The 11,306-nt window shown below is 38.6% G+C and overlaps 1 protein-coding gene across 1 annotated transcript in view; it reads right to left on the bottom strand.

The window, feature by feature from the left end:
* USP6NL (USP6 N-terminal like) overlaps nt 1-11,306 on the bottom strand; it is a 219,035-nt gene that overhangs the window by 184,321 nt on the left and 23,408 nt on the right. The window contains exon 2 of the mRNA XM_006891872.1: nt 1,292-1,378. Within this exon, the coding sequence (XP_006891934.1) occupies nt 1,292-1,295 (4 nt within the window). The 5' untranslated portion in view covers nt 1,296-1,378. The remainder of the gene's footprint in view (nt 1-1,291; nt 1,379-11,306) is intronic.

The raw sequence follows: 11,306 nt of genomic DNA, 5'->3' as shown, positions 1-11,306 counted from the left end.
AGAACAGCAAGCAACAAATGCTGGCGAGGATGTGGAGAAACTGGAACTCTTATTCACTGTTGGAGGGAATGGAAAATGGTGCAACCGTTGTGGAAAGCGGGGTGGCGCTTTCTCAAAAAGTTGCAAATAGACATACCATTTGACCCAGCAATCCCATTACTGGGAATATACCCCAGAGAGACCATAACTGCCATCCGAGCAGATATATGCGCACCCATGATTATCGCAGCTTTGTTTACAAGAGCAAAGAGTTGGAAGCAACCTAACTGCCCATCAACAAACGAATGGATAGAGAAGCTGTGGTATATTCACACAATGGAATACTATGCCGCATTGGAAAAACAAAGAACTCATGCAATATTATTCAAAATGGGAATGGGGGGGCAGAGAAAATAGTGCAACAATGAATTAATGGAAATCCAAAATCTCTGTAAATGTTCACTAAAATTAATAAAATTTAATTTTTAAAAAAAATGGGTGGCCCTGGAGGACATTATGCTGAATAAAATATCTCAGTCACAAAGGGACAAATACTGCATGGTGCCACTGTTGTAGAATGGGACTGATATCCGGGTTGGGGTAAGACAGAAATAACTGGATAAATTATGTATATTGTATTGAAACAGATGAGGGAAAGAACAGATTAAAGGCAATATTCGACTGAGTATTATGGTTAGCAAAGGAGTCCCGAATTAAGGTTGTAAGGTTGCATAGAGAAATGAATGAATGGAAATCCAAAATCTCTGTAAATGTTTATTAAAATTAATTTAAAAAAAGAAAATCCACATCAAATTTGGCAAATCTGTAATACAACCTTGTTTGTTTGTTCCTTCAAAGATACAAAACATGACTGACTTTTTCCTTTTATATTAATCTGTGTTATATGATTGTATTTCTTCACATAGTAAAACTTCTATTAATACAAGCTTTCCATCCATTTCTCTGAAGAGTTATTTTATCAATGGCTAGAATATAGAAAACTTAATTATAAAAAAATTAAATAGATCAATAATCTAATGGCACAGATTATTCTTTTTATATCTAAACTCTTAAAACAAACTAAATGTTTTAAAAATATGTATTTGCTTTCTTTAAATAAAGACAAGTAGACAGCATTAGTGTTAACCACAGGTTACTCAATCTCTGATGAAGTGAAATTATTCCAACTTGTTCAACAACATATTCCCTTTTTTTTTAAAATGGGTGCAGGCAATGCTTTTATTCATCACTCTTAAGTACACTATTACAAATGCTCCCAAGATCCCTTGAAATTAAATAAAGCAGTACTTACTCATGACTGGCTATGTCTCTGTATGTTATCCAAATCAGGTGTTAAACCAAAATTTGCTGTCCAAGGTTTCTCAGAGGAATTCATGTCCTGTCAGAAAACAAAACCAAAAAAGTAGTATTTTCGAGATCAATGTTTAAGATAAAGTTTTCTTTTTTCCCCCCACGTTGTTGTGTACCGTCAAATCAGATCCGATTGGCACAAGAGGAGCTTGCCTCTCCTTCTCCAGCAGAGCATTTGGTAGATTCAAAATGCGCGCCTTTGAGAATGCAGCGCAGCTTCTTGCCACTAGGCTACCTGAGCTCCCTGACAAGATAAAAGTTTTCTAAAAGCAAAGGAGGGCAATAATTGTTTCAAAATGTTCCTACCACTTTCAAAATTTCTTATCAGTCATCTCACTCAAACTCACCACTGTTGAGTCAGAACCAACTTATTCTCTAGCTGTAAATCATGTAGGAGGAGACTGTTCACCAAGGGTGTCACCTTTGAGTTAGCAGTACAACTCCATACCATGACGCTGAGCTTTAATTCATAGTAATTTCTTTTTTTTTCTTTTCACTTATGTAATTTAGAGTGCCACTGAGTCGACTACTACTCACAGCATTGCTATAGACAGATTGAAACCTTGTCTTTTACTGTGCCATTCTCATGATCTTTGGCATGCTTCAATGTCAATCTGTCTCACTGAGATAGAGGGTCCTCTTGTCTGATCCTCTAACCTTCCTTATGTCTTTTTTCCAAGGACTGGCCCCTTCTGACAACCTCTGGGCCAAAATGTGTGAGGTGAAATTTTACCATCCTTGTCTCCATGAAGCACCCTGGTTGCATTTCCTTCAAGAGAGGTTTGTTTGTTCCTTTGACAGTCCATCATATATATTCCATATTCTTCATCAACACCAAAATCCAAAGGTATTGATTCTTCTTTGGTCTTAAGAGTACGGCATAAATTATCAGCATGCTGTTGTTACATGCCATTAAGTGAACCCATAACAACCCTATGTATAGCAGTCCTCTCCCAAGCCAGTCTCACTGTTTCCAACACACCTACCTCTAGTGCCCCAATTACTCTATCAATCCATCTCATCTGTTGTCTTCCTCACCTGCACTGTCGCTCCACCCTTCCAAGCATGATGTCCTTCTCTAAAAACCTGTCCCTACTGGCAACGTGCCCAAAGTATGTGCGACGGAGGTCCAAAATCCTAGCCTCCAAGGAGAAACTTGGTTTTACTCTCTCCAAGCCAGATCTTTTTTCTTGGTGGTCCATAGTATGTTCAAGACTCTTCTCCAACACCACAACACAAAGACATCGATTCCTCTTCTGTCATCCTCAGTCACTGTCTGGCTCTCTGATGCACAGCAAGTAACTGTGAAGACCCTGGCCTGGATTAGGCACATGTTGTCTCTAGAATGACACTGTTTCTTTTCAGTACTTTGGAGAGGTCCCTGAAAGCAGATTTTCCCAATGCTATTTGCCTTTTGATTTACTGACTGCTGGTGTCAAGAGTGTTGACTGTGGGGCCAAGCAAGCTGTAATTGTTCCATCTAGCATGAAGCAGCCAATTGGCTCAATGGTGAGAATCTTTGTCTTCTTGATGCTGCACTACAATCCATATAGAAGACTTCAGTCCTTGACCTTCTAGAGTAAGCGCTTCAAGTCCTTCTCCATTTCAGCTAGCAAGGTAGTGTCATGTGCATAAGATAGGTTGTTGATGAATCTTCCTCCAATCCTCCTCATAATGTCAAGTTTCCCAAATTATTTATTCTGCATATAGACTGAAAACGTATGGATATAAGATGAATCCCTGACAAATTCCTTCCCCGATTTTGAACCATGCATTATTTCCTTGCTCTGTTCTGACACTGCTTCCTGATCCAAGCATAGGTTTTGCATAAGCACAATCAAAGTGTTCTGGGATTCCCAATCTTCACAAGATTAGGCACAATTTGTTGTGATCCACATAATCACGGACACATTTCAACAAACAGACGCTTCCCTGGACACACTCATCAAGTTGTGCCAAGAAATCTGCCAAAAACCACCTGGCCAACTGACTGCATTCTAAAGAATGGTGACTGACAAAATGTGCAAATTATTGAACAATATCATTAATGTCACATGCAAGCAAGATCCTGCTGATAATTAGCCAAAAAATTACTGTGCAGCACCTCAACAGAAAACTGCCACATATACAGGCTGAGTTTAGAAGAGGTCATGGAACTGGGGACATAAAAGCCAATGTTAGATGGATCTTAGATGAAAGAGAAAAGTACCAGAGGAACGTCTATCTATGTTTAATTGACTACACAAAGGCATTTGACTGTGTGGATCACAACAAATTGTGGCTAACCTTGAGAAGACTGGAAATCCCAAAACACTTGATTGTGCTATGCAAAACCTATAATTGGACCAGAAAGACTCAGAACAGAGCAAGGGAACACTCATGGTTCAAAATAAGGAAAGGTGTACACTAGGAATGCCGTATCTTTTTAATCCAAATGTGGAAAAGATAATCCGGGAGGCTGGGCTATCTGGGAGAAATATTGCATCAGGATTAGAGGAAGACTCATCAACAATCTGCAGTCTGCAGATGACACAACCAACCTTGCTTGCTGAAACTGAGTGAGGCATTTGCTGCAAAAGGTCAAGAACTGTAGCCTTCAATAGAGATTGAAACTCAGCATAAAGAAAACAGAGATTCTCACCACTAGGCCAATTGGCATATTCATGATACAGTGTGAAGAGACTGAGATTGTTAACAGCTTCAGCTTGCTTGACTGCATAATCAACATTCTTGGTACCAGCAGCCAGGCAATCAAAAGACTCACTGCATTGGGAAAATTTGTTGTCAGAGACCTTTCCAGAATACTGATGAGCAACAATGTCAGTCTAAAGACTAATGCAAGCCTGATCCAGTCCATGGTCTTCCCAATTATTTGTTATGCAACAGAGAGCTGCACAATGACTAAGGAAGACAGAACTGATGCCTCTGAGTTGTGCTGTTGGAGATGAGTACTGAATATACCATGGACTGCTAGGAGAACAAAGAGGGTCATCTTGGAGAGCATGAAACCAGGCTACTCCTTGGGAAGATTTTTTTTTCCCTTTGGAAGATTTTTGAAGCTTCATCCGACATACATTGGACATGTTGCAAGGAGGGACCAATCCTTAGAGAGGGTCATCATGCTTGGAACAGTGGAGGTACAATACAAGAGAGGAAGACCCTGGATAAGATGGATTGACTCAGTGACTGGGGTAATAGGGATGGATGTGTGGTTGACTCAATATAGAGCTATAGTAAAAAGGGTTGCTATGAGTCGCAAGCAACTCAATGGTACATAACAACAATGTTATTACAAAACAAACCCATTGCTAAGATTTACATTATACATCCTTTCTCACATGTTTAGTGAAAATAAGTCACAAATGCAAATATTACATTAAAATATAAACACGGATGTAATCCTTTCAGATTTGATTGTTGTTAGGTGTCATCAAGTAATTCTGACTTATATTAACCCCCTTTACAACAGATTCAAACTCTTCCTGGTCCTATGCCATCTTCACAATTTCTGCTGTGCTTAAGAGCAATGATACAGTGTTATTGTGTCACTGAGGGTCTTCTCCTTCACTGACCTTCCACTTTTTCAAGTACGGTGACTTTTTACTGTTACTGCCTCCTGACAACATGCCCAAAGTATGTGAGAGGGAGCTCTGGTGGCCTAGTGGCAAGAAGCTAAACTCCAATCCCAAAGTACATGTGATGACATCTACATATCCTCACCTCTGTGGAGCACTCTAGATCCAATTCGTCTACGACAGATCTGTTTTTTCTTTTGGTATAAATCCCATATTCTTCAACAATACTATAATTTAAATGCATCGATTCTTTTCAGATGAAGAGTTTATGCCAAATTAAAATATATATGTATTTGTTGTTATTATTTTTATGCACCATCAAGTCAGAACCAACTCATAACCAACTCTGAAAACCCTCCAGGGGGTTTTCAGTGGCACTAAATCACATATTCATCTTTCTCCCTCAGACTAGCTGGTATTCTCGAACTGCATGCTTTTGGGTCGGCAGCCTAATTCCTTACCACTATGCCACCAGATAGATAGATAGATATATGCTGACTGTGGAATAGATCATCAACTACTCACATGCAAGTTCAAACTAAAGTTAAAGAAAATTAAATCAAACCCAGAAAAAACAAAATATTAATTTAAAAATCATCTCTAGAACAGGTTTGAGACCCTGAACACTAATGAACAAAGATCAGATGAGCTCTGGAAGGATATCAAGAATATCATCCATGAAGAATACAAAAAGTCATTGCAAAGACAGAAGAGGAAGGTCTGATTGAGATGGATATCAGAAGAGGACCTGAATACTGCACTACAGTGCCAAGAAGGCAAAGCAAAGGGAAGAAATCAAGAAGTTAAGGAGCTGAACAGATTTCAAAGGGCAGTCAGAAAGAAAAAAAGCAAAGTTGTATAAGGACATGTGCAAAGAGCTAAAGTTGGAAAATAAAAAAAGGCTACACTCCCTCAGCATTTCTTAATTTGAAGGAACTGAAGAACAAATTCAAGCCTCGAGTTGCAATACTTAAGGATGCTATGAGCAAAATACTGAAGGATCCAGGAAGCATTAAAAGAAGGTGCAAGGAGTACAAAGAGTCACCATATCAAAAAAGAATTGGCTGACACAGAATAATTTAATGAAAGTGCTTATGTTAAATGGTGGTGAAGGAGCAAATTCAAGTTTCTCTGAAGGAACTGGCAAAAAAAACAAAGCTCCAGGAATTGATGGAATACCAACTGACATATATCAACAAACAGATGCTACTGTGGACATGCTAACTTATTTGTGCCAAAAAATCTGAAGGAATTAAAGAAATTTATATTTGTTCCTATTCCAAAAAAAGGTAACCCAACACAGCATGGAAAGGATCAAATAATATCACTGATAACACACACAAGTAAAATCCTGCTGAAGAGTATCATCAAAAATGAATGGAATATAGGGAGCTCTGGTGGCCTAGTGGCAAGACGCTGCACTGCCATCCCAGAGGTACACGGTTCAAATCCATCAGATGCTCTGCTGGAGAAGGAGGGGGCAATCTCTTCCTGTACCAGTCAGATCTGATTTCTGATTTGACGGTACACGTGAAAAATAATACAATAAAAATTAAAAAAAAAAAAAGAATGGAACAATACATCGACTACCAGAAATACAGGCCAGGCTTACAAGAAGCCATGGCACTAGAGACATTATTGCCAATGTCAGATGGATCTTGGACGAAAGCAAAGAGTACCAGACAAGTGTCTGTCTGTGTTTTATCAACTATGAAAAGGCATTTGACTGTGTGAATCACAACAAATTGGGGCTAATCTTGAGAAGAATGGAATGTTTTATCGACTATGAAATGGCATTTGACTGTGTGGATCAAAACAAATTGTGGCTAATCTTGAGAAGAATGAAAAACTAGGAAGCAGTCATCAGAACAGAACAAGTAAACACTCATGGTTCAAAATAAGGAAAGGAGGGCATCAGGGTTGCGTACTGTCTCCACTATCTTTTCAATCCATACGCAGAACAATCATTTGGGAAGTCAGGCTTTATACGGAGTATTGTGGCATCAGTAGTGGAGGAAGACTCATCAACAACCTACATTATGAAGATGACACAATTTTGCTTGCTGAAACAGAGGAGGACCTCAACTGTTCACTGCAGATGGTCAAGGACTCTAGTCTTTAATATGGATTAAAACTCAACATCAAGAAGACAAAGATTTTCACCACAGGGCCAACTGACAGCTTCATGCTTAGATAGAGAACAGATGAAGTTAACAATTTCAATTTATTCAGCTTCACAATCAACATTCTTGGCACCGGTTGTCAGAAAATGAGAAGATAAATAACATTGGGAAAATCTGCTTTCAGTTACCTCTCCAAAGAGCTAAAGAGAAACACTGTTTGTCTGGAGACTAAGGTATGTCTGATTCAGCTCATGGTCTTCACAATTATTTGCTCTTCATCAGAGAGCTGGATAATGACTAGGGATGATAAAAGATGTGATGCCTTTGAGTTGTGGTGCTGGAGCAGAGTACTAGATGTACCATGGACCACCAAGAGAAAAAACAGGTCTGCCCTAGAGAAACTGAAACCATACAGGTCCTTGGTGGCAAGAATTTTGAAGCTCTATCTCACATACTTTGGACATGTGACCAGGACAATCCCTGGAGAAAGACATCATTCTTGGAAGGGTACAGGGACAGTACAGCAGAGGAAGACCCTGGGAAAGAAGGACTGACACAGTAACTGGGGTAATGGGGTTAGGTATGTCAGAGACAGTGAGACTGGCTCAGGATAGGGCAGGGTTCAGAGTTGCTGAGTCGCAGGCAACTTGATAGCACATAAGAACAACAACACGTGTGTGTGTGTGTGTGTGTGTTTTATATTTCTACAGGCAAGTTAAGATCCTATTTGATACAAAGGAACATCTCATGTGTTCTTCCTTGCAAAAACTACATAGGATTTTTTTTTAATCAGTAAACAAAAGAGCAGAATATTAAGAATGTCAGCATTTGAATTAGATTAAAAGTAACAATATCTATATACTTTACTCCTATTGTGTGGTAAACATGGGAAGAATAAGGTTACAAAATGAAAAAAGATTGCATCAGCATTTGTATGCACAGCATGGTTCATATACTGTAATTAACAGTAGTATATAATCATAGTGCTGTCTATAATCACCTGATTCTTCTTCAGACTTGCTTTGTTCTTCATCTGCACAGTCAAGAAACTCAAGCTCACTGCGTCGATTTGGAGCCAACTCTTGAGCACCGAGTGAGTTTTGGAGTTTGTAAATTACTGGGGAGGAAACTGCTTGTCTTTCTCCTGTGCACCAATTGGTGGATTCAAACCACCTGCTTTTGGACTGGCAGTTCAATTCCTTACCAGTTGTTTTTGTTAGGTACCACTAAGTCAAATATAACTTGTAGCAACCCTATGAACAACAGATTTGAACTCTTTCCTATTCTGTGCCATCCTCATCTCTAATAAACTTGAGCCCTCTGCTGCAGTCACCATGTCAATCCTCCTCACTGCTGACCTAACAGTAAATTATATAGAAAATCTGAAATAATATAAAATTTCATTAGTTTTAAAATACATGATGAAATTTTCTCAAAATAAATATACTTTCTTGATAGTGCTTGATTTAGTCTTTCATTTGTTTTCCCTCCTGAGAAAAAGTAGAACATGATAACCAAGAGCAAACTAAATGATAAAACAGAAAGATTACTCCTTGTTCAAAACACACAAGCCGACTAAATGTTCACAGATGATCTAAGAGTTTACTTAGACTCTTGGCCAAAGGACGTTTCACTGCTCATGTTTATCTCATAGGTGGTGGTTTCTTGTTTTAAGATCCCAAATGGAGAAAAAAAACATATGTTGTGTCCTCTCCATGCTCATTATCAGGCAGAGCCTAATAAAAACTTACTCAAGGATTAAAATTCTTAGTATACTATTTCTTTTTTCTCACACTGGAAACAGCAACCTCAAAACATCAATAAAATGAAACCCAGAAACAGTGGAATCATAACCTTACCATCTGCAATGGTAAATGTACAGTTTTGCAATGCACAGACACAACAACAATGCATGCATGTGTTAGAATATAAAATATGTCATGAAATGGAAGGAGCCCAGGTGGTATATTGGGTTATGTACTGTGCTAAATGAAAGGCTGGAAGTTTGAATCCACCAGTCCATGGGAAATAAGGCAGTCTCCTCTCATAAAGATTTACAGTCATACAAAGGGTCTTAAGTTGGCAGTTAGGATGGTTATTTGAGGGTCATGATGTAGTAGTTATAAATAGAAGTTGCCTTCTTCATGATCCTTTGTTAGACTGATCATAGCTTTACCACCTACTTCTGAAAAGTCTACTAATTCTTTTAAGCGTAGCACATAAAATTTTTTGATTCCTTTTCGCCTCTCCTAAACACCACCCTCTCTCACTGGATATACAAAAAAGAAAACCCTATTTACTGTTTTTTCACACTATTCAAAATGGGAAAAGTAGTTTGTCTTAAATCTACAAATATACAAGCAAGGTATGAAAAGAGTCTTTAACTCTCACAGGTATCAAGTTGGATCTTACTCACTGCTAACCCTCCATAGTATTTTCCAATCTCACAGGAGAAGATTACCCATCTTTCTTCCATGGAGCCATGGGTGTTTTTGAATTGCAAAAGATAAATGGTCTGTGGGTTAGCAGTTCAACTCCCTATGGACTATATCACTAGGACTCCCTTCTTGTTGATGTTGTTATATGCCATTGAGTACAACTTCTAACAACTCCATGAAAAACAAATTTGAAACTTGCCCTATGCTGTGTCATCCTCACCATCTTCAACAAGCTTACACTCACTGCTACAGTCACTGTGTCAATCCATCTCATCGAAGGTCTTCTTACGCTGATCCTCCACCTTTCCAAGCATGATGGCCTTCTCCAAGTACTAGTCCCTCCTAAAACATGTCTAAAGTATGGGAGACAAAGTTGTACCATCCTTGCTTCCAAGGAGCACTCTGGTTTCACTCTGTCCAAGACAGACCTTTTTGTTTTCATGGCAGTCACAGTATTCAGTATGCGTCTCCAACATCACAACTCAAAAGCATCGATTCTTCATCTACTGTCAACCTCAGTGACTGTCTCACTTTCAGATATATAGCAAGCAATTAATACGACCATGACTTAGATCAGGCACACCTTAAACTTTACGCTAACATGACTGCTCTTCAATACTTTGAAGGAGATCCATATTTATGCCCATGCCCCAAAAAAGGTGATCCAACAGAATGAATAAATTATCAAACAGTATCATTAATATCACAAACAAGACAAATGTTACTGGTGATTATTTGAAATTGGCTAGAGCAGTACCTCATCAGAACTGTCAGAAATACATTTAGAAGCGTCTGTGGTACCAGGGTCCTCACCACTGATGTCTGATGGATTCTGGCAGAAATCAGAGAATACTAGAAGGCTGTCTGAGTTTTATTACCTATATACAAAGTCATTTACTATGTAGGTAACAAAAAACTAAGGCTAATATTGAGAACAGGAATCTCAGAACACTTAGTTGTGCTCATGAAAATTCTACACCTAGACCAAGAAGCTGTTGTCTGAATAGAACAAGGGAACACTGCACAGTTTAAAATCAAAGTGGTTTTTTTCCTTTCTCACTACCTACTCAATATGTATGCTGAACAAATCATTCAAGAAGCTGGACTTTATGAAGAGGAATGCGGTATCAGGATAGTAGGACGACTGCTCAACAACCTGAGTTATGCAACTGATACAACCTTGCCTGCTCAAAGTGAGGAGGACTTGAATCACCTGCTGCTGAAGACCAAGGACTAAATCCTTCGACATGGATTACATCTCAGTATGAAGAAAATAAAGTCCTCACCATCAGATGAATAAACATCATGATAGATGGTGGACATCATGATTGACATTGTCAACAATTTCATTTTCCTTGGATTCACAATCAACCAGGGCACCAGATGTTAGTATTCACCAAGATTTCTGAAAAACTTTTAATCTTTTAATCTCATTTCCAGGAAATACACAGCCATTGCTATTTATTTGTTATGGCTATCTATTCTTGTTGTTGTTAATAAGTGCCACCGAATCATAGGCGATTCACAGGCGACTCATGTATTCTTAGCACGAGAATTTATCTTCATGTTAACCTAAAGTGGTTCTTTCAAATTACTCCTCCAGTTTTAACAATAAAACTTAATATGCATGAATTATAAGGCAACAGCAAGCCTAAAGAGAGTCAATCCTGACAGAGAATTCCAGATCCATTTAAAGGAAAGCAAGCACCACCAACTCATTCTTTTCTTTATGTGATTTCTGTCATTTTTAGGAAGTCAAAAACTCTACAAAAAGAGTATCTTTGAAGAAAGCACTCTTCACTCAGGGATCTTTGAATTTC

The sequence above is a fragment of the Elephantulus edwardii genome, unplaced genomic scaffold, assembly GCF_000299155.1.
Source record: "Elephantulus edwardii isolate Elephantulus edwardi_28Jun2011 unplaced genomic scaffold, EleEdw1.0 scaffold00105, whole genome shotgun sequence".
NCBI classification, from domain to species: Eukaryota; Metazoa; Chordata; class Mammalia; order Macroscelidea; family Macroscelididae; genus Elephantulus; species Elephantulus edwardii.
This window is presented reverse-complemented; position numbering and strand designations above follow the sequence as displayed.